At 39.5% G+C, this 22,375-nt stretch overlaps 2 protein-coding genes across 3 annotated transcripts in view; one reads left to right on the forward strand and one right to left on the reverse strand.

The window, feature by feature from the left end:
* The first annotated feature begins 4,873 nt into the window (after window positions 1-4,873).
* slc30a7 (solute carrier family 30 (zinc transporter), member 7) lies at window positions 4,874-16,545 on the forward strand. 2 transcript variants are annotated; one of them, XM_015390483.1, is made up of 11 exons: window positions 4,874-5,026; window positions 5,278-5,379; window positions 9,428-9,541; window positions 9,627-9,714; window positions 10,397-10,526; window positions 10,641-10,826; window positions 10,903-10,950; window positions 12,460-12,595; window positions 14,544-14,634; window positions 14,728-14,877; window positions 15,848-16,545. In XM_015390483.1, exons 1-11 carry the CDS (start codon window positions 4,947-4,949, stop codon window positions 15,893-15,895), a joined length of 1,173 nt encoding a protein of 390 aa, XP_015245969.1. In that variant the 5' UTR covers window positions 4,874-4,946; the 3' UTR covers window positions 15,896-16,545. The 2 variants fall into 2 exon arrangements, with proteins under 2 accessions (XP_015245969.1, XP_015245970.1); XM_015390484.1 differs by lacking the exon at window positions 4,874-5,026 and having other exon boundaries at window positions 9,433-9,541.
* dph5 (diphthamide biosynthesis 5) overlaps window positions 16,399-22,375 on the reverse strand; it is a 9,711-nt gene continuing 3,734 nt past the window's right edge. The window contains exons 2-7 of the mRNA XM_015390485.1: window positions 21,035-21,159; window positions 20,532-20,640; window positions 19,773-19,893; window positions 18,371-18,410; window positions 16,990-17,093; window positions 16,399-16,698 (exon numbers count right to left, since the gene is read on the reverse strand). Coding sequence (XP_015245971.1) covers window positions 16,466-16,698; window positions 16,990-17,093; window positions 18,371-18,410; window positions 19,773-19,893; window positions 20,532-20,640; window positions 21,035-21,159 — 732 coding nt within the window. The 3' untranslated portion in view covers window positions 16,399-16,465. The remainder of the gene's footprint in view (window positions 16,699-16,989; window positions 17,094-18,370; window positions 18,411-19,772; window positions 19,894-20,531; window positions 20,641-21,034; window positions 21,160-22,375) is intronic.

Below are 22,375 nucleotides of genomic sequence, written 5' to 3' on the forward strand. Positions count from 1 at the left end.
CGCCACCAGATCCTTTGACCTTCAGTAGTAGGCAATGCAAGTGAAGTGTTTTGCCCAATGACACAACCACAGGGAAAGACAGGTTGGGGACCAGCAACCCTCCGTTTGCAGAACTTCTGCATCCTACGCTGCTGTTGCCCTTTAAGAAATTATCTGTAATATTTCTGAAGCAGCAGTTGTCTTGGTAAAAATCATCAGTGTTCACCACAGAACATTTGTCTGTTGGGATGAAACGTTCCTAAACTGAAAGGTTTTATTCTTGGACGAGTCCATCAAAGTCAAGTTCCAAAACTGTAGAGGAAAAACCCTCAGGAACTTCAATTTACTTTAGTCAACGAACAAAAACGAAGTTAGATATAACGTCAACACATTTTTTAAGGATTGCCTTCGACTGTTCTAGTTAAACAGTTCAACTGAAACATCATCAGTTCAACTTTTTTATTTTCTTTAGTCCAACTTTTTTAATGTTCTTTTTTGTTTCTGCATTTTTTATTTTATTTTTTTCCCTACTTGCTTTGATTCTGTTTTATTTTCCTATATTTTAATAATGTAAAGCACTTTGCATTGTCTTTGTACTGAATTGTGCTATACAAATAAATTTGCCTTGCCTTGCCTTGTCAATGCCACAAAATATGCAACCTACAGTATAAATGCAGTGCTTATGCTTTTAACTTAAAGATTTTAATAATAGGCCTTTGAATTAGATATTTTAACCATCTCTTCATCAATTGAGCCAATGTATGTGATCAATCTGTGTGTGTAAACCACACAAACATTTCCTCCTCACAGAAGCTAATTCAAAAGAACCACATGTATCCCTTCTGGTGTTTCTGCAGGCTTATATCTGACATTCACATCCTGACAGATGTTTTTTAAAACTTCAATCCCCCTTTTCTCCCCTCTTTTCCCTCATTTATGTTTATTTTTTTTTTCTCTGCTTCTCCATGTTCAGTCTTTGCTCCTCTGCCCTTGAAAAAACCCATAACTTCCTCTGATGGAAAGCCAATTTAGTCGAGTAAGAAACTAAAACAGTGCAACTCAAGTACATTTTAACAGCATACACGGACATCTATTTCCTGTAAGTTTTAATTATTATGGCGTGCTTCTGCTGAGGGACCTTCAAGAAATAACCTAGTTCCAGCATCCCTCAGTGACCTTCTGACTCCAAACACCACTCAGGTTCCCATTACGGTTTTCCTCTGTGCAGGCTCAGACTTAGACATCAGATCAACTTCTCTACCTCTTCTCAAATAGTTTCTCATGAATTTGAACTTTCTTAATGTCTGTTTATATCTTCCTTTTCATCCAAGGTGGAAACCGATGTGTCCTGCTCTCATCGACTCCTAATAAGAGCTGATGTTTCTTCAACCTGTCTATACGTGTTGAGGGAAGAAAAAAAAACTGTGATGATTTAGGCTGTCAGGTGAACAGTGTTGGCTCCTTGTGTCTTAATGGATCAAAGGTGTGAGCCAGGTTGGTCTCTCTGTAGGAAGTGAGGAGGAGATCACCCATCGCTTTGCTCCAGGTGAGACAGATCAATTACATAACACCCACCAGCTGGTCTATATGGAAGAGTGACAATAATTTTGCTTCCTAAAAAAATTGAAACCAGAGGGGTAGAATGGCCTGGTAAAAGTACAGACCACTGACAGATCAGTCAACAATTGCTCAGTCAACAGATTACTGAGGAATTGGCACATATTAAAACCATGCCACACTTTTCAGATTTTTATTTGTGACTGAAACGGTAAGTAATGCATGGATTTCCTTACTCTCCCTAAGTACGCCCTACTTGTTCTTTACTTATTTCTGTAATCCAAATAAAATTCACTGAATCATGTGGTTGTAATGTAAGAGGACATGGGAAAATTCTACAGGTATTTATTTCTTTTTTTTTTTTTTTTCAAAAATAATAGAGCAAAAATATCCTTCAACACATTTGATCTGGTAAAAATAAACAAAAGAAAAAAAAAACATGAAATTTAAATCTCTGCTTCCTACTTTAGTTTCTTGTAACGCAACTTATAATGAAACAGCTCACAATGACATTAGACTCCAGATTCATCTTCTGCACAGGGGCGCCCTCTACTGGTCAGAGTCTATTTAGCATTCCTCTATTTATTAGTTTCTGTTTTCCTTTCTTTTTAATTTTCTGATTTGAAACTTATGCTGAGTTTTTTCTTGTTTGTTTTTTGTAAAATATCAACCAATTCCCAGTTGCTTTTTTAGCTCCTGCTTCTATTTCATAAAGATTCTTAATAGTTACTCTAATGTATTACATCTGATTAGAAGAAACAAAATGACATGATATCAGTGTATACCTTTAAGTAGGGAGGAGCAAAACTATGTGTCTTGTTTTGGAAAGAGTTTTGAAATCAGGATTGTTTTGTTTTGTTTTTATAATTGTATTTCTTAACATGTTCTTTCCATTTTTTTAATTAAAACCTGCCAGACATTTTTTTCCCTAGTTAAAATTTAGGACATGGAATAAAAAAGCAAAAACATTTTGTTTCAACATTAAGAGTACAATTACTCACACAACAAGAACCAAACTTTCCCTTGATTAAAATTGAGTTAATTAAAATGTAATATTTCCATGTTTGACAAAACAAAAACAAAAAGCATAAAAAGACCAAGTAGGCTAAAATGCCTCTATAACAGATCCTATATTACAAAGAAAATGTTTTACTTGTTTGGTCTTAAAGTCTTCGCGAGAAACCTTACAATTTTTGCATCATTTACAATTTGGTTAAGTGATAGTAATTCAATCGGAGTCGGGTTAACTCAGGAAAGCAAAATGTTTTTTACTATTCCAATTTCTTTCTACGGTACAAGGTTACGTTAATAAATTGAAACATCATAAAAATAATTAATTGCAATAATATTTCTTTAAAAGGTCAGAAGGGAAGCTTTGATATATGCAAAATAGAAATGCATTATATTCTGCAGAGAGTGAATTTCCCCATTGTGGGATAACAAAGGGATTTACATTTACATACATTACATAGTATATAGAACTGTTACACATAGAGTGGCCTATAGCTCTTCAGTGTTTTCTGACACCATTCCTGCATTAGTGCAGCATGGGACAAGGGTTATCAGCCTGTGGTTCTGCTGAGGTATTCTGGTGATTGCAGCTAAAACCTAATCAATGCAAGTTAGAAGGAGGCCCCGCTGAAAAAGGAATTCAGCATTTCCATAAACTTGTCAGTATAGAAAGCAACATCAGTCTTTTTATGTAGCGCATTTCAGCAGTAAGACGACTAAAAGGAGACATCAAAGCTATTGGTAGACTCTGCTCTGGCTTTGAAAAAACACTTGGCAGCAGATAATTCCTACTGTCTCTGGTGGTGAAGCCTCTGTTGTTTTCTCAGGACAACAGCTTATTGTCTGGAAGCCTCTGTGGTTCCTCAGGCTCTACTGAGTCCTAGTGGTTCTCCTCTAAACTCTTGAATGGGTTTTCATCCACAAACATCTCAATGTTGCAGTCATTTATGTTGCTACCCGCCATCTTGTGCCAATTGGCTGAATCTGGTTTCATTCTACATAGTATAGATCTCTTACTAAAATCTTACTGCTATGTGGAAAGATGCTGCTGTTTTACTTATCCCTCAATCCAGGAAAACATTTAGCTGATTTTAGACTAGTAGCTCTGGACTCAGTTTTACTGAAAATGTCTGAATCAGTGGTGAGATTTTAAATCAGTTTGCATACAAACCTAACGGCAGGATGCAAACCCCTCTCTCTCTTTTAACCCGCTTTTTAAAACCACTTTGGTGTTAAAGGGACATATGCCAAAGGCTTTAAATTAAAATAAATAAATAAAAAGAGGATAATTTATTCAGAAAGCTTAGAGAAAAGCTTGGTCTAAGAAATGTCTGCATTTTTTGTATGAGAGAGGAAAGGGGAAAAAATGTCTCCCAAGTCCAGAATAATCCTTCCAATGGATCACCCCATGGCTGTGTGCTATCACTCCTCCTTTTTTATTCTTATGTATAAACAAGCAGATTTATGATAACACAATCTGATGAATCTGTTGTTGTTAGTCCTTATTTGGGAGGATAAAAGAAGCCAGGGATGAAGATCAAAAACATGATCGTTCATTTTAGGGAAAACTTCAGAAGCCAAGTCATTCATTTAGACCTCAGGCATTTTTTTTTTTTTTTTTACAATTATCTTTGGGCTATTGTAGATTTTAAATTTAACTTTGGAGCTTTAAGTGAGTCCGTGTGTTAAAAGGCTGATCAGGGTTTGTTCTGTTTAGGAAAACTATGCCATTATTTTACAGACCAAATAATGATTCTTTTATCAAATCTGTTTATCCTCTTATTTTGCTGTCATGGTTTGATCAAACTTTAAAAGAGATACGTAGAGTCCCAACAATCAGTCTCATTACTGTTCAGCAGGCAGACAACTGCTTGTCTCTTGTGTTTAAAGCAAAAACTCCTGCCTCCTTCACAGAGGTTCAGCTCCTTTTTCTCTTGGTGGAGATTTTTATTCTCAAAAATTTTAACAAAGAGGTTTTAAAACCAGATTTGTTGCTACTGCTGTTATTAAAATGCACAAGCTTAGATAACACAGACACTCTCAAGGGACTGGACATTTGTCATTAAGCCTCACTCCCCCCTATTTGTCCATTGATTTAATCTGTGGAGTATTGAGAACTTTAAAGACAGCTTTATTTTATAGTTCTGCAAATGATTAGATTTATTTTCTTCCCAGTATGTGTGCTAGACAAATATCCAAAATCAGATCTACCTAAAGCTTCAAACAAAGTAACTTTGATCTTTTTTTTTTTTTTTTTTTTTTTTTTTTTGAACCAAAGACCCAAAAAAAAGGGATGGCGCGAGGCCTTTTATTGTGAAACCCTTCCTCACCGGAAGTTGACAGTTAGCATCTCAGTCAGTTTACCTTCCCGGTAAGAGTGAGACTGTCCAGGTGTAAAAATGTTACCTTTATCTATAAAGGACGACGAGTACAAACCGGCTAAATTCAACCTGCTGCTCAAACTGTCTGGATGGTTCAGGTAAAAGCTGAGCGCTGTTTCCGGTTCTCCGGGTCTGTTAGCCTGATGCTAACCCCGGTTAGCCTTAAACGATGTGATCTTCAATCAATCTGCTTCAAACTTGGCTTTATTTGGTTTGTCAGGCTGTAGAAAAGATGTTCCGTAGCGCTGATAATGTGTTTGGATCTAACTGTTAGGGGTTTGCTTCTTTCGTTGGTTTGTTTCTGGTTTTATTTGTTTGGTCAGTATTTTTGTTTCTGTTTGTTTTTCAGGTCAATTTTAGCTGATAAAACGTCCAGGAATCTGTTCTTCTTCCTCTGCCTCAACCTTTCCTTTGCCTTCGTGGAGTTAACATACGGCATCTGGAGTAACAGGTAGGCTAAAAGCAATAGGAGCATCTCTGTGTTATTTGCTCTCTGGATGTGCCACGTAAGTCTTAGCTTTAGCTGTGTGTGTATGTGTGTGTGTCCGTGTCCGTCATCTTTAATCTGAAACTCTGCAGTTACTCGGTTTGATCAAACTGCGCATGACAAAACAGGAAAGGGATTCCTGCCATTAAATCTGAAGAGTTTAAAAGTTGTGCTGAATGTTGATTCCTTTCAGATTTAGCCAAGGGCGCCGCTAGGAATTTGGGACCCCATGAAAGACATTGCTATCGCCCCCCCCCAGAAAAAATAAAATAAAATAAAATAAAAAGATGCACGTTTTAAATTTGCTACAGTGGAATCCGCTTATAGTGGTCACAGTTAAAGTAATCAACCGCTTATAGTGTTTAAAATGCTTGGGACAGAATAATTTCTGTACAAATGCTGTTTAAATAATTTGTTTATAGTAATCAAGAAAAATAGTCTTCATTTTTAGCAGTTTTATGAATGTAATCGTTCAAAAATAATTAATATGTGGTTCGAAAGTGATGACAACACTCCAGTGTCAGAGCCCGTGACGGATGAGGACATCATCACGGAGGTACAAGCGCGCTTTCGTGCGGGTACCAGTGCTGTGCGCAGCGAGGAGAGGGAGGAGGATGTGGAAATTGTCCAGAGCTGGGATGAGGAATGCATGTTGCATTTTAAAGACTGGTCTCCTGCATGTTGGTTTCAAAAACCTTGACCTTTTACATCGTTTTGAGAAAGAAGTGAACTCGGTGTTGGACAGCACTCTGATCCAGGGAACCATGGATAATTTATTTATCCTGCACTTGCTGCTTTTGCACTTCTGGTTAGACCTAAACTGCATTTTGTTGCCTTGTACATGTACCTGTGTAATAACAATAAAGTTCAATCTAATCAAATCTAATCTAAATATGTTAAGTGATTTGTTAATGCGGAACAGCAGATCCGCAACACAAAACAGAGGTAGGCTAGCTTTAATTTTCTGTAGCCTATGCAGTTATCTTCTATGTTGGTTTTTCCAAGAAACCGTTTGTTTCAAACTTCAGACTTGTTTAAAAAGAAATGCACCGGCGGCACCAGGCTACCAGAGTTATGTCTGCACACAGCACAGTATACTGTAATTAAACTTGCTTGGTACTGTAATAAACTTTAGTAAATGCTGAAGCTATCTGATTATTTTCAATTTTGTCATTGAAAAACCACACAAATGGCATTCTGAAGATATTCTGTATAATAAATAAGTGAAATAACGGTAAATTTGGATATATTAATCCACTTATAGCGTTCAAATTGGCTCTGGACCATTGTGACCGCTATAAGCGGATTCCACTGTATAAAGATGCACTGATGAGTATCATTTACATTTTCAATGTAATTTTTATTGTACAATTTCTACAAAGGAAAATAATCATAATGTGAAAAATTTCATCTATGTTAACTTTGAACTTTACATTAAAAAAAAAATCCCCCATCAAAATAATAACAGAACACAGCTATAAGAAAATGAAAAGAAAATAGGTTTTGGATTGTGGAAATATAGTCCTGTTAGGTTTAACTATAACTTTATTAAAGGGAGAGTTGGGAATTGATAAGATTTTCATGATTCCGATTCTGTGAAACGATTTGGTTCCTTATCGCTTCTGTTTGATGAAAAAACATTACTGTACAGTTTCGGGAAATAAACTCATCTCCCCCTGATTTAAATAAACAAGCTTCACCTTTCTCTTGCTGCCTGAACTGCGGAGCAACTTCGTAGCATGTTTCGTTACATCCATTGCAAAAGCTAGAATCATGCAAGAATTCCAGCTACCAGTAATTTTAAATAAACATGCTAGCAATGAAGGGCTGGAATAACGAGAAAGGCACACTCCCTTAATAACCCCAAAGAGAGGTAGGAAACTGGTTTATTTCCAGAAATGGCATCTGATTTACTAGGAACCACATTAAGCACAACCAGTGATATAAAACTAGCTACTTACCACCAGAGTTGCCTTCCATGCTGGTCGTAACTTTAGCAATGATTGCAAAGTGCATTTTTGCCGTCTTTCTCTTCCTTAAAATGAAGCCAAACTTTCGATTGCTTTACCAGATGGGGCGCCATTTTTTTTTTCTTTTGCTTTTCTAGACTTCTGCCTGGTCACGTCGTATTTGCTTACTGAATGCAGTGTGTGTAACTTGCGTAAAAAAACGTGACGGAAGTTGTGCTGCCCAGAGCGACTCTGGTGCTGCCTGGAATCGATAAGAGAATAGTTAAGCGAGCTGCCAAACGGTGCCATGGAATTGGAACACACGGAACCGGTTCTGACCAGGAACCGGTGTTCAATTCCCATCCCTAATTAAAGGACAGATTATTTTTATGCTGGCCCTGAGAACTTATTTTTCCTTCATATATACGTGTAATAACATATATTTTGGGTTTTGCTGCTCATGAGAATAATCAAGATTTATAGATGTCTTTAATGGTTGTTATTATTCAGAATTAGAAGAATTTGTCAAAATGTTTACTGCTAAAAAATGAGGAAGAACATAAATATATCTTTTGTCCCAGTCAAGGGACCTTTGGATCGTCCTATCTTTTCCCTCTGAAATGGCGCCCCTGAGTTCAGCAGGTCATTTTAAGTAGAAGACAACAATTTTAGTTACAGGGAGAAGTAAAAACTTGGAGCTTGGTGTTTCCTCACTGTGATTGCTCAGGCTCTGAAACCTACTTCCTGTCAACAAAACTCTTTGGCTGGAGACAGTTTTTGAGAGGGGCTTGGGGGAAAAAAAAACAGATGTTGTAGAAAAATGTATGGTTGTCTACCCACATTAGCTTGTTATCCCACCATCCATTTGTCCATTCATCCACCTACTGGTCCTTCCATCCACTTTTATAATCCCAAAACCAGAGAATAAATGGCTTTCAAGGATGCTACATACTGCAATAAAAATGGTTTATAATTGATTGTTTTTTTAAATAACTCTAATTTGAAATAAATTGGCATTCCACACACATGCTGCCAGAGCCCTCCCTCAGATGATCCTGTCATTCATAGAACTAGGTGAAGTTATTGAATGACGCCATTGAGTTAAAACATTGCCCAAATGCTGTACAGACATGCTACAACTATTCTATGCCTGTTGGTCATGGTCACTCATGTTTATTTATAAACAGCTGATAAGCCTCTATGTTGTCAGATTTCAATCTGAACCTTTTTAATGAAATAATATTTTGTTCTACTTTGAGGAACAAGGGGATCGTTTTACCTGGTTTGGTTAATGTCTAGACTTAAAGCTCTGGGTTTTAATTGTCATTAATTTACTTAGGGGATTTTATTTTTTTTATTATATTTTTAATACTTCATAGCAGATATTAAGCCAATGCTGCTTTAGAGGAAATTATTGTCTTGTTGTCTTGGTAATAGCTGGAGTACCCAGAGTGAACGCACACAGTTAATAAAGAGAACAACCCAACTCCTTTTTGTTGCCAAGCAACCATTGTCCATCTGTGCATCCTGGTCTTACTACTAATACAACAACAGTAACTAATTTTATGCTACATTATGCTCAAAGCGAGCTGTGGGTCCTTTTGCTGCGTCTTGATGCGCATCAACCATTGACTTTGCAATGGTTCTGTAATGCAGTTTTTAAGGTCTTCTGTTGTAAGCAGCTGTTTCACCAAATGTTTAAGGATGAGCTGATCTCTAAGCTCAGATTAGGCAAAGTGCCACTCAAACACCAAAGCTGTTGCAGTTTTAACGCAGCTTCAAACAAAGAAGGAGGTTTTCATCAAACCACAGAATATCTGGGTGTATTTTTTGCTGGTTAAAGTGCCTCTAGATGCTTTACTTACTACTGTTCTAGTAAGGACTCCGACCCAAGAGAGGTAAATACTAAGACCTAAATATCTGTGACCAAATGTAATATAATAGCAAATGCAATCCGATAAACAAGTGTTTAAAAACGGCAAATTGATTAAAACATGATAAACTTCATCTAAAGCCGGAGTGAATAAATAATCATCTATCTTCTCTGCTGTCTCTGTGTCCAGTTTAGGTCTCATCTCAGACTCCTTCCATATGTTCTTTGACTGCACTGCCCTGCTGGCAGGTCTTGCAGCATCAGTCATCTCCAGGTGGAGGTCCAACGACAGCTTCTCCTACGGGTGAGCCCCTCCGCCGTAGCTCTGAGCTCGGTTACTCAGGTCTTGGCATCAGATTGTGTTTGATTGTTCTGTATTTGTCTTCCAGGTATGTTAGAGCAGAGGTTCTTGCAGGCTTTGTCAACGGACTCTTTCTCATCTTCACTGCCTTCTTCATCTTCTCAGAAGGAGTCGAGGTAACTTATAAACAGCCTCAAAAGTACAATAGTTATACTGTAATATTAAATATTTCTTAATTCAATCACTGAGAAGAAGAGATAATCGCTCTGAAGGACAGTTTAATCCACATGTAGACCAGTGATGTGGATGATTGGGTCCATGAGGAGCTTTGACATCAGGCGTGGCCACTAGAGGGCATCAGTGGTGCCGCTATGAGTGGATTCATTGAGCAGTTATCAGACGGTTCGAAGGTCTGTCACAGCAGTGGGTTCCTGTGACCTTAGACAGGAATAACAGAACTTTACGGATTAGCATGACACCAAATTGTCATATTGTGCATTTATAAACATGCAGATGCCACACTGGGTGACTTTAAATAATATGCAAGGTTGGTTCTCTCTCACATTAAGTGATTCTGCTGGATCAGGTGTCACCAGTTCTCTGTCAGAAGCTCTCCTTGTTTACCAGCCTTTAGATCTCTGTGTTTACCTAAAACCTTAGACCATCTTTATTACACACATTTTCAGGCATAGACCTAATTTCTTATTTCTGTTTGAAATATTTAACATTGAGGTTTTTGGGAGCTACAGCAAGTACGTTGTTATTAGAGCAGGAATCTTTAGATGGGTGACCTTAGAAAGCAGGAATTTCAAATTTTTAATTTAATTTGTGCTCCTTTTCTTTTGTTCTGCTTGTCAGAGAGCTCTGGAGCCGCCCGACGTTCACCACGAACGGCTGCTTCCTGTTTCTGTGGCGGGTCTACTGGTCAACCTGGTCGGGATCTTTGTGTTCCAGCATGGAGGACACGGACACACGCATGGAGATGGAGGTAATTGGTTCCGGAGCTGAAATGGAAACGATAAAACCCCCAAAAACCCATAATTATTTTTGATAAAATCTTGTAAAACATTAAATCTTTCTGCTTCCCTTGTTTGGTCCTAAGGTCATGGCCACAGCCACTCTCTGTTCAACGGCAGCCTGAGTCACGGACACAGTCATGGAGGACACGGCCACAGCCATGAAGGGCACGGAGGACATGGCCACGGAGGACATGGCCACAGCCACGATAAACATGGACACGGAGGTCACGGACACAGTCATGGAGGACACGAGGATTCGCATTGTCAAAGTGAGGCAGCACTTCTGTCCGAATATAGATGTTTTAAAGGAACATGATGCTGAACCATTCTACTGTTCTTCCTCAGATGAGCTGCAGCGCCCAGGAGAAGGCTCCAGTAAACAGATCCTACAAGGTGAGACGATACATACATACAGCGGCATCACCTTCAGATAAAAGATAGATACATCCATCTTTATCCTCAGTTCATTTGTAAATCATCGCTTCTAATGAAAAGTCAAAGAGGCAGTTTTTTTAAGAGATAAATGTAAGTTAAACGAAACATGGAAAAACAAGAGCATACTAGGTTTGTGTTGATCTTCATATCAAAGAAAGCAGCTTTAAGGAAGTAAATACCTGCTTTAAAAATTATATACAATCTTAAAAATTGAATGGGATGCTTTTATTGGCTTTATAGCATTCAAACCTTTTATTTAATCTGTGTGCCTTCTGGTAATTTAATCTATCTTTAGTTATGACCTCCAAGTTATTAAGGCATGATGATATATGAGTCCTTTAAATATAAACTTCATCAAGTTTCATCTGTCAACAAAGTGAATATTTGTCATGAGTATCTTTCAGCAGGAAAACATTAAAAAAAGATTAAAAAATCAACCCTCCTGGACATCAGGGTCCCTCAGACTATAAAAAAAAAAGCTGTGGGATGAGCTGAAGAGAACATCAGATAGGTTCTGCTGTTTGTTGTATATGTGTATTTATGGTTAAATGATCCGAGATATAAGGAAAGTTTTCAGGTAAAGCATCTCTGACTGGAATCTGACCTTAAATCAAACTGGTTGAATGGGATCCTCTCAGAACCTAGAACTCAAATCCACCAGGGGGCAGTGTCGTTCCTCTAGGCATCCTCCTTAATGTAGCTGTTGTGCACAACTGACTGGAATTCTGAGTTTAAGCAGAGATTTGATGTTTGCCTGATATGTTTCATAAATAGATATTTCAATGCTAGAAATAAATCTTTACAAACCAAAAAAAAAAAATATTCTGGTAAATAATCTAAAGGGGTTTCAACTGAGAAGCTGCACATGTGTTCTGCTATCAAAGATGAGAAGAATACAAATATTACTTATTGTTCCTCAGTGGGGAAATAAACATGCGTAAGCATTTTCATGCATGAAGATAAAAAAAAAAAAAAAATCAAGAAAAACTGCAGTATATTTATTCTTAAATACATTTTAAAATTACAGAAGCAAAATAACTAAGTAAAAGTTACATAGCTTCTTTTTTGTAAGCAGAAAAAAAAACATTCTTGTCTGGAAAGAGAATTTTAAAATATTGGACTTAAACTGTTAATCAATAATTAACAGTTGCTATAAATAAGAGGAGAAATAAAAATATATAAAAAAACATTTAACTAGTTTTGCACCAACCATGGTTTAAATGGTAAATGCCCTGTTTTTATATAGCACATCTTTTTTGTTTCATTCATTAATAAACACATTCACATGCTGCTGTAGGCCAATTTGTGTTTGAGATTTTTATGTGTGTCACATGTTTACAAATATGATACCATTTGGGGTGAATATGTACTGAAATTATAAATTTAACGCAAAAAAAAAAATCCATTTGCAGATTTATTCAGACAGAAAACAAATTGATTCAAATGTCTGTGATGTTTGGTTTTCAGGAGTCCTCCTTCACATCATCGCAGACACTCTGGGAAGTGTCGGTGTGATCATCTCCGCTCTCCTGATGCAGAAATACGATCTGATGATCGCTGATCCTATCTGCTCCATGCTGATCGCCCTCCTCATCGGAGTCAGGTAAAAACTCACTGAACAGTCAGATGATGGTGGCTCCTCTAAAGAAATACCGACAGCTTGTCAGATAGTCCAGTATATCAAGGCTGCTCTCTTGGCTTCCGCCCCGATAACTGACAGCTGTAACTACAGCCTCTAGCAGGGTTGACACGTGGGCGGGGCCTCTGAGCCGCCCTGTGGCCAGCCGACACCACAGCTGTGTCTCTACTGTGTGAGCCCTTTGCTTCAGTAGTCAACCGACCGGCTGGTCTAAAGGCTGCTAGAGTCCAGCTGTGTATGGGTGCTGAGCTGTGCTGAGGTTAAGGGAGGGGAACAATGGGGTGAGATCACTTCCTGCTCTGGAAGAAAGCTGCTGCTTTAATTTGCTTTTAATGCCTGCTTGAAGTTCCTCGAAGCCTCAGAGGGATTTGGAGGAACTATCAGCACCTCCTGCCTCGATTCAGAGTCCAGAAAAGTATAGAGTTTCTAGATCCTGGAAGCAGATGACGGAAAAACATGCTTGCATACATTTTCTGAAGCTCATGCTTATATAACATCTGAATTTAGTTTTTATTATTCTTTGAAAAAATGTGCATTATTTCTCCATCTACATGGCTTAGAAAATCATCTTTCATGTCCAGCCACTTTCAAAGTGCCAGCACAACCTTCTGTCTGCTCATTTTTATAACGTGGATCTCTTAGGTCTCCTGCAAGAGAAACATGTATTACAAGTATGAAATTCTTTTTGCCCAATTAGCCCTTGTTCCTTAAAATCCTAGAAGATAAGGTCCTAATGTCTGTTTAATGACCTCAAAGCTGTTTGGAGGACGGACTGTTTCCAATTCTTTGATTAAACATACAAAAAAAACAAAAAAACAAAACAAGCCCAAAGCCTTCTTAATCTAAAAAAAAAACCAAAACATTGTAGAGTAACGATTGGCATCAGGCCAGGAACAAAAATCTGTTTAAAGAGCTGCTAATGCTATGATCTTTAATGAAAAATATATCTGCCATAGTTTATTTGCTTTAACTTTTTAAATCAGATTTTTACTTCTAATTGTAGGATTTAAAGGGAAGTTTTAACATGAGAATTTACTTCCAATGTAACACAAGATGAGATCTTCAGGGCCTTGGAAATGTAATGTAACTATATGAGCACTTAAACCTGGTCTTATATCTACTTGAAACATTAGTTTATTCTAGAAAACTTAACAGGTCCTGTTGAACAAAGATGGAAACCTCAGGGAATATCAGCTGCTGTTAAAACAAACTGCTGATACTGCTGCAGGTTTAATGAGTCTCAGACATGGAGAGTTGTAATTTCAATAGTTGACATTCTCTGCAAACTTTAGTCTAAACTCTAGATGGATAAACAGACCGATGGATTTTTCTCTCAGCTTTCAGCTCTGTAGACACACTCCACTCAGGGAATGACCCGAAAGGATGAAAATCAATCTAAAGCCTGATGGCTGCCATGGAAACTGGTTTCCACTGATGTAAAGAATGTTCAGTTTGTTCTTAATGGGCCTCCAGCCCTCCTGGAAACTGTCCTGGAGTCTGGTCTGGGCTCCTCGGGTCTCCTGGATGCAGACGCAGCGGTCAGGTTTCTCTGAAGCCGCGGCGATAAATCGACTGGCTGCGCGCTGATGTAGTTTGATCGCTGGAAGCGTGCAGAGCTGCATATTTCAGGACTGTGCTGAGCAGAGCTGTGGTCAGCTGAGAGGCCTTCACCTGACCACAGAGATCGGGTTTCGACAGCTGGAAAGTTGGAGTCACCGTGCAGCTCGGGTCGAGTTAAACGCCTACAGATGTGAGAAAACTCAGACAGAGCTACGGCTAAAAGCCTGGAGACCCTGTGTGGATCTGTTTCAGAATCATCTCTGAAGTTCTACAGGACCATCTTGGTTTTAATGAGCAGCTGTTCTTTTGTATCACTGTGACGTGTTAAAACTTTGTGACCTCTGACCCTCAGTGTGGTGCCGCTGCTGAAGGAGTCCATCGGTATCTTGATGCAGAGAACTCCACCATCACTAGACAACGCCCTGCCAGAGTGCTACCAGAGGGTTGGTGCCAACCTCAGACCCCACCCTGTACATATAAAGCTGATAACCTGTACCATGGGTGTGTCTAATTGCTGGTTTGATGTGTTGTTTCAGGTGCAGCAGCTGCAGGGGGTCTACAACCTTCAGGAACCACACTTCTGGACTCTTTGTACGGACGTTTATATTGGAACTTTAAAGCTGTTGGTGGCGCCTGACGCCGACACACGCTGGATCCTCAGCCAGACGCACAACATCTTCACTCAGGTACCTGAACGCAGGTTCCTGCTGACGCCAACATCTAAAACGGGGCGCTCTGCTCTGAGGAAACCTGCTTGGTTTCTTTGGAGAATAAAAAAAAAAAAACTGGTTCCTTTATTTCCCTCAAAAGATGATCATGTTATTATTTCACTTTATCGCAGTTCTGCGTCAAATTCACATGAAAAATAATAAAAATGTATAATTACTAGTTTTATAAAGCTATTCATTTCTAGTATGAGCCCAGTTCATGGCTCTGTTGTTCAGCTTCAGTCTCCATTGCTCCTCCTCTACAGTTGGCTAAACAGCTTCACTTACAGTCTAAGAAATGGCATTTTAGCTCTTTGAGCTAAGAATGGAAATTCTTTTCCTGGAGCAAGAGCGGCTGCAGAAACCTTTTTGACCGTATTCCTAGAAAGATGCCGGATTATGCTCAAAATTAAATAAAAAGCTTTTGTTGTTGTAGCTGAAGTAACATTTCTAAGACTGAAGCTGATTGAGCAGGAAGGTGCTTCACTTTTAGCTTCCTTCTAATCTAATCTGTGATGATTGGAACTTTTATCGGCTGCATTAAAGATATTTGCTGCTAATGGCCTCTCAACAGAAGCTCACTTAAAAACCATTATAAACTAGAGAGCACTGGGAGAGCACAGACATCAGCTTTTCCTGTCTCAGAATATTTTAATTTTTTTAATTCCTAAATCCCAACCGCAATCCTGATCATCAATTTAATGGGTTTAGTGTCGGGCTAAGAGACTCCTGTGGTAAAAATCACAGAACAATCCATCCATAGCTGCTTCAGACATCTTGCAAACCAACATTAGCTCCTTTGGTGGAGAAAACTGTAGAGATGGAGACTTTCAGTGAACTGGTTTTAGGTGGTGAACCATGAATTATTTATCTGTGATCTGTGTGAAGCGGAATTGGTTCCTGTAAGGCGTGAACTGCTGTCATTTCAGCCTCTGTCGTTTCTCTGCAGGTCGGAGTCCGCCAGCTGTACGTTCAGATCGAAATCGCCGCCATGTAGAAGCTTCTCCTCCAACCCGGGGACCAGTCACATTCAGTCACCTGCTTCCGGGTGACCTTTAACCCCCTCCATGCAGTAAGGGGCACTGGGTGCGCAAAGAACTGAAGGACTCAAACAGCTGCGCCCGTGTTCTCTGTTTTATAATTACTAATTGGACCTGTTCGGGTTCGGTGGGTGACTTATTCTCCTCGCTCCTCCTGCTCTAAACTTTGTTTACAGCAAAGTATTCTGGGTAAGTGCCTTCATCAGAGACAATCTGAGCCCCTCCCACTATTGGTGACATCACAAGTGGTATCTGCTGATTGGTTCAGTGTAATGTCACCACTTACGTTATTTTTATGATTTTTTTTTTTTTTTACCGTGCCAAACCTTGTGACCAAATCATGTGACCTGTTAGTGGGATTTTTTTAAAAATGTAATAAATCAGTTCCTCAGTTATCGATTTTTATCTTTATTGATTTTTTTTCAGAACAGCTGCAGGTTGAGTCCATGTTAGATTTACAGTACAGATCATTCTGCTTTAAAGGAGTTTGGGTCCATCCTCAGGAGGATTCCTGGCAGGTAGAATGATTAGGATGTGTACGTGGAGCTGTCGATCATGCGCAGGTGTTTTAGCGCGTCTGGCTCAGAGTTTACTCGGAGCATGTCTACCTCAAGGGGATGGAGTCTGGCGGTGACCACCAACGAATGGAGCGGCCCGCCCAGGTCGCATGAAGCCAGCTGACGCAGCGTCCCCGATCGGATCGTCTGGTCATCAGCGCCGAGCCGGGCCAAACCAACGCACACAGTGTCCTCCGTTACACCTGGACAGACGGAGTGGACAGAAACATTGAGCAGGAAAATGGAAGTTATGTTGGTTCTCCAGAAACAAAATGTGACTTTAATGTTGAAATAAACAGATCTTTCAATGTAAATGACATTTTAGTTTTATTTAAACAGGTTTTATCTACAACCTTAGGAAATATTAGTTTATTTAATTTACCAGGGTTTTAGTTTCTCCATTATGTAACAAGTTGATACCAGTAAGGCTGAAACATTGATGTGGAAAAGCCCACTGGGGGATCAATCAATAAAGCAGATCAAGTTCAACTCACCCAGCTCCTCCCCTTCCTCCCTCCTCCTCTGGATGATCTGAATCAGCTGATCTGCCGCCTGACTGACGGTCATGAAGCGAGGAGGCTCATAGATCTTCTTCCCTCTGAAAATGGAAATCGGTACAACACTGACAAAGTGGTCCCTTAAAGCCAGGGGCGCCCTACTACAGTCCTTAAAAAGCTTCTGTCCTTCAGCTTTTAGATGCATCCATTCTCCAACAAGCTGAATCTAATGAATGGCTGATTACCAGGCCTGAATGACTGACTGCTAATGACGAGATTCAACCATCTGAGTCTATTAAAGAAGGAATGCATCAAAAAGTTAAAACCCACAGTAGCTCTGCAGGACTGGACCTAGGCAGCCCTGCATTAGAAAAATAAAGAAAAAATAAGTTAATGTTGCTCCTTTTATAAGATTAAGGCCATTATCAGGACTTTTATGCACTTGCTGCTGCAGTCTGGGAGAGTCAAACAGAGATTTTATTCACAGGTGGAAAACATTTAGACATCTTCTCTGAAATTATCATCCCAGAAAATAACTCAAAACATCAGACTTGTCTCAAAGAAAAGATAAAATCCTCTAAAGTTTCAGGCCAGACTTAAGAGCTTTTAGCATGCAACACTTCCAGACAGGAGTCGAGGAAAGATGGATGAGTGTTTGCATGGATTTAAGGAGAAACTAAGAATATGGCAGCTGGGCTTAGGTTTGCAAAAAAGCACAATGAGACCAACACATCGCCAAGTATCAAGCATAGTAGTGGAGGGTTGATGATTTGGCCTTCGTTTTGCTGTTGTTGTCAACCTGTCCAACACCCAAAGTTTGGTGCAAATGGCATCAAATCCAACAGTGTGGCAAAAAAAAAAAAAAAGACTCAGATGTAATGGTCTACGGTAGTCAAAGTCCATACATCAACCTGAGTTGATCGGGTCAAGTCCCCTAGTTGGAGGCTTAAGACAACTTTGTAGAAAACAAATCACTGAAGCAACATTTGAAAGGGTGATTAAAGTTAAGGATGGTTCTTATTCAGTTTTTCCATTTAGTTTAGTTTGACTTTGTTGAGGCTTTAGGTCACGTTCCTGGTTTTATGGCTTTTTTCTGTTCTGGTGGAAAACCTCAGGATTTAAAACATGGCGAAGCTCTGAGGTGACTGAATATGGTCAGTGAATGTTAGAGGGTAGGAAAATGGTTCAGAATGGGATCTGATTTATGTGGAGAGAACATCATTATGAGCAGCTTTATGTGGGTCTGCTTTGATTTTTTTTTTTTTTGAGTTTCTGCTTTAGAATGCGGCCTGGCACTCGCTGGGGTTCACCATCAGCAGAGATGGTCGGAGACAAGTAGGGCACTTCAAACTGAAACAGAGGATGATGTGAACCTTACCTCATCATGTTCTCAATGCTCTGCTCTTTGACTTTAATATCTGTAAAATAAAACAAGAAAAATGTAGACAAACTTATACCTACGTACTGTAGTATAAAGGATCATGCATCTCATTCTCTCTGCTTTTTCTTAAAAGCACAATTAGTCATCAAAGGCTTTAGATGTTTCTCTTAATTCTTATTTTGTTTTCAGCTTGATCACCTTTTTATGCAGACTCAACAAAACATGCAGAGATTTTTAAACAGTAGGACTTGACAGTGAAATGGCACACGTCAAAAGATAAATATTAGGAAACCTGGAAGACCTCTGATAAAGACCATATTCCTACTGAGAACTTGAAGGTATGGTGGAGGAATTTCGCAAATTTTAGAAAAGACCTACCCTTGCCACTTTAAAAAAAAAATGCATATGCACATCCCTCTACCTGTTCCTGAGAGGGAATGCTTATGAAACCCGTGTGAGAGCATGCATGCTCCGTTTAAATGTTGCTGTTTGCATCGCTCATACAAGTTTACTTTCCAAAAGATTTGCAATGTTTCCGCCATGTCAGATTCACCACCAGTAAGTGAAAATGGGGACAAGCACATAGGACGGCCATATGTAAACATATCACATGTATGATTGACAATTAGAAGGACCACTTATTTTGATGATCCAGCAGGAAAAAGAACATCCTCCACTATACCTTTAATAATAATTGCACTTTATTGATCTCACATTGGAGAAATTTACCTCTGCATTTGACCCATCCCCTTAGGGAGCAGTAGGCTGCCATTGTGTGGCGCCCGGGGAGCAGTGTGTGGTTAAGGGTTTTGCTCAGGAACCCAGAGTGGAGGGTGTGGGTATCAACCCAGGTACTTGCAACCTTCTCAGAGCACAAGTGCCCTCCTCTAACCACTAGCCCAACACTCCCCTAAATATCAATAAAAATTGGACCAAGACTTCTGTACATAGTGGCTTAGCTGACTGCTTTTCTATATTTACTGCTGTATCCTTACGTTGTAATAATGTCCTTTAACCTTCCCTTGTTCTCTATACATCTACCAGCAAGAATTTGCTGTTGTGCTTTGTGTCTGCAACAAAACAACCTGACATTCATGATTTATGTAGAGATGATGGATGAGCGTCTGACTCTTTATTACCTTTTTCCTTTATTTCTTCTAATGAATATTAATGACACAGACAGCAGCAGGCCATTTACCTCCCAGCAGACTGTTATTTTAAGGGGTTAGGAGCCTTCGGGGGCCCCGACTGATTGACAGTGACACCTGGGGACTCCCTAAACACACTAAGGGAGGCAAAGTTCATCTAGATGATTCAGTTTGATATGGATTATCACAGTTTTTAGAATTTGTAACTATTAAACTTTTGTTTTCTGGTTTTATGCGAGTGCGATTCTCACCTAAAAGGCAGAGCGTGTGCAGTCCAGCCGCTCTGTTTTTGCAGATCTTGTCATAGAAACTCTCAGGTTTCCATGTTTCTGTCCAAAACACCACAGAAACCGTCTCTCCGAAGTTATACAGCTAAAAAAAATTAAAGAGGAGAAAGTCTTCTGGTTTATGAGCAGCTCCTTGTGCAATGAAATGACTCGGATCAGTATAGCCCTCCAGCAGGAGCAGAATCCCTAATTCTCTGTATCATGACCGTGACTTTAGCTGCTGCTGCAGCTTTGTCCAGAAGCTGAATCCTGAAGGGGTCCTGATGAAGGGGCTTTGCTCTTGCAGCAGGGGCCGACTGAACCCAGTCCCAGTGGATGGAAACCAGAGCTCATTAGCATCTTCAGCCCTTCATTAACATATTAACAACATCTCAGTGGAGACACCGTGTCAGCATTAAATCTGGGTTTATGTGCGTGCTGTGACAGCTGGGTCCTGCTCTCTGATTGGCCGCTTTGACAGCTCAGCTATTGATGATGTTACATTAATTTGATGCTTTTGGTGGTATAACACTAATACAGTTTAATGAGTTTAATCAGGACCTGCGGCAGATGGGATATCTTAACCTTGTGGCTCCCAGGGGGCCACTTGCATTAAGATGGCAATAATCACGACTAAAACCCTGAACTCTTTCTCTTAGGTTTAAACCTTGATTCTTCCAGGTATGGTTAACGCCCTGGAGGCGGACTTCCACGACATTTGCTATTCAGAAGAAATAAAGTCACCTGCAGACCGCAGCAGCCTACGGCGTTCATGATGGAGGCGTTATGGATGACTTTGTAGGGGATCCCAGCATTCACTGCCCTGAGAACAAGGTCGCTGTGAGTGGTAGCTCTGGAAAGAGAAAACGCTGAAGTTTATTATTGGAACTATCCATGGTCAGAAATGTAAAGTTTTTGTTTGGTCTTCTGAGAACTGAGCAAAGAAAATCATGAAAGAGCTGAATTACAGAGTAATGTTCAGATGCAAATAAACGTTTCATATAACTTCTAAAAGCAGTCAGGGTTTCTGAGCAGAGCACTGCAGGCAAACTGCTCACCACTCTGTTATTAACTCTGAGGAATCTGGTGGTTTTTGGGGAGAAATGCGTAGAAATGGGGGCCGGAGCAGCTGTGAGATCAACTCTGCGGTCACAGCTTCTCCATCCTGACGCAGCAGACCTCAGATCTGTCGGACCGATGGAGGATTCTGGTTCCGTGGTCCTGATTCCGTGGATAATGTGACTTACCCAAATGGGTCGCCCACCACCAGGAAGGCTACATCTGTGACATCTGCGTCCTTCAGGATCTCATCAGCTCCCTGTTCCACCATGTCCCTGTCTGCCAGGATCAGCTGCTTCCCATAGTATTCCTCCTGGGGGGGGGATGGGGTATAAATGTGAAATCTGCTGACGCTCACAGATGATTGTAGTTAATGTAGCATTAGATATAATTATCAAATACATTTTCATTCAATACAAAGTTGAAAATGAGCAAAAACAACCTCCTTTTCTTCTGCTTCAAATTTTTAACATGTCCATAATCCTGTTTGTATCAAAGCAATGGTTCAATCTGTAAGCCTACAATGCAAAATGCTAAGTCTTGCCATTTTCCATCTGGTCCTAAAACATCACATGCTGGTGAAGATTCTCAGTCATCCAGGTCATAGTCATTCTGAAAAAGTTTAAAAAAAAACAATCCACTGGACTTTGTTTCCAAGGTTTGAAGACGTTTCGCTTCCCATCCAGGAAGCTTTCTCAATTCAAAATGTCTGGATTCACCTCATTTTGACATTTTGAATTGAGAAAGCTTCCTAGAGGGGAAGCGAAACGTCTTCAAACCTTGGAAACAAAGTCCAGTGGATTGTTTTTTAAACTTTTTCAGAATGCACAAGTATTTTACACTGCTAAAGGTTTTTACTCAGATAAACAAGTAAATATGAAAGTGTATTAGCAGTTACTTCCGAAGCAATTCACACCGTTAAAATCTATTAAAAACCAACACTGGGTTAATGGCAGCAATATCTGCATAAAAAAGCAACTAAAAGGAGTTTAAAAGGACCCTTTAGCAGTTTGATGAAATAACGACTGTTCGGCAAAGGTAGTTCATAAAGATTAAAATACTTATCAAGTATACATAGAAGTATAACATGGTGGTAAATAGTGTCTTGTTCTCAAAGCTGTTTTAAATGTAAAAAGCTGCAAAGGTAAGTAGGACAACGCTGGAGCAGCCAAACACTGGTGATAAATGTTTTTATACAATGGTGGCCGACAGCTGCAAACATTCAGTACACGACAAAACGAGCTGCAAAAACGTGTGTGCCAAGCAAAAACAAAAAAGATATGAGCTACGAACAGCTGAAAACTTAGAGCAAACATGAAATGGGCTGCAAACATGTTTGAAGTTTGAAACAGGTAAAAACACATAAAAAAAAACAACAAATGCTTTAGAAAAACAAACAAAAAATGCTGCAATTACTAAATATAGAAGCAAAAATCTAAAAGTCACTAGGATTAAACTGATTTTCAGATAATAAATAAAAAAATCTTGGTGTTTCCGGGGAGGAATCAGAGAAGAGCCGCTGCTCCTCC

This window comes from Cyprinodon variegatus, unplaced genomic scaffold (assembly GCF_000732505.1).
Source record: "Cyprinodon variegatus isolate N-32 unplaced genomic scaffold, C_variegatus-1.0 Scaffold501, whole genome shotgun sequence".
Classification (NCBI taxonomy): Eukaryota; Metazoa; Chordata; class Actinopteri; order Cyprinodontiformes; family Cyprinodontidae; genus Cyprinodon; species Cyprinodon variegatus.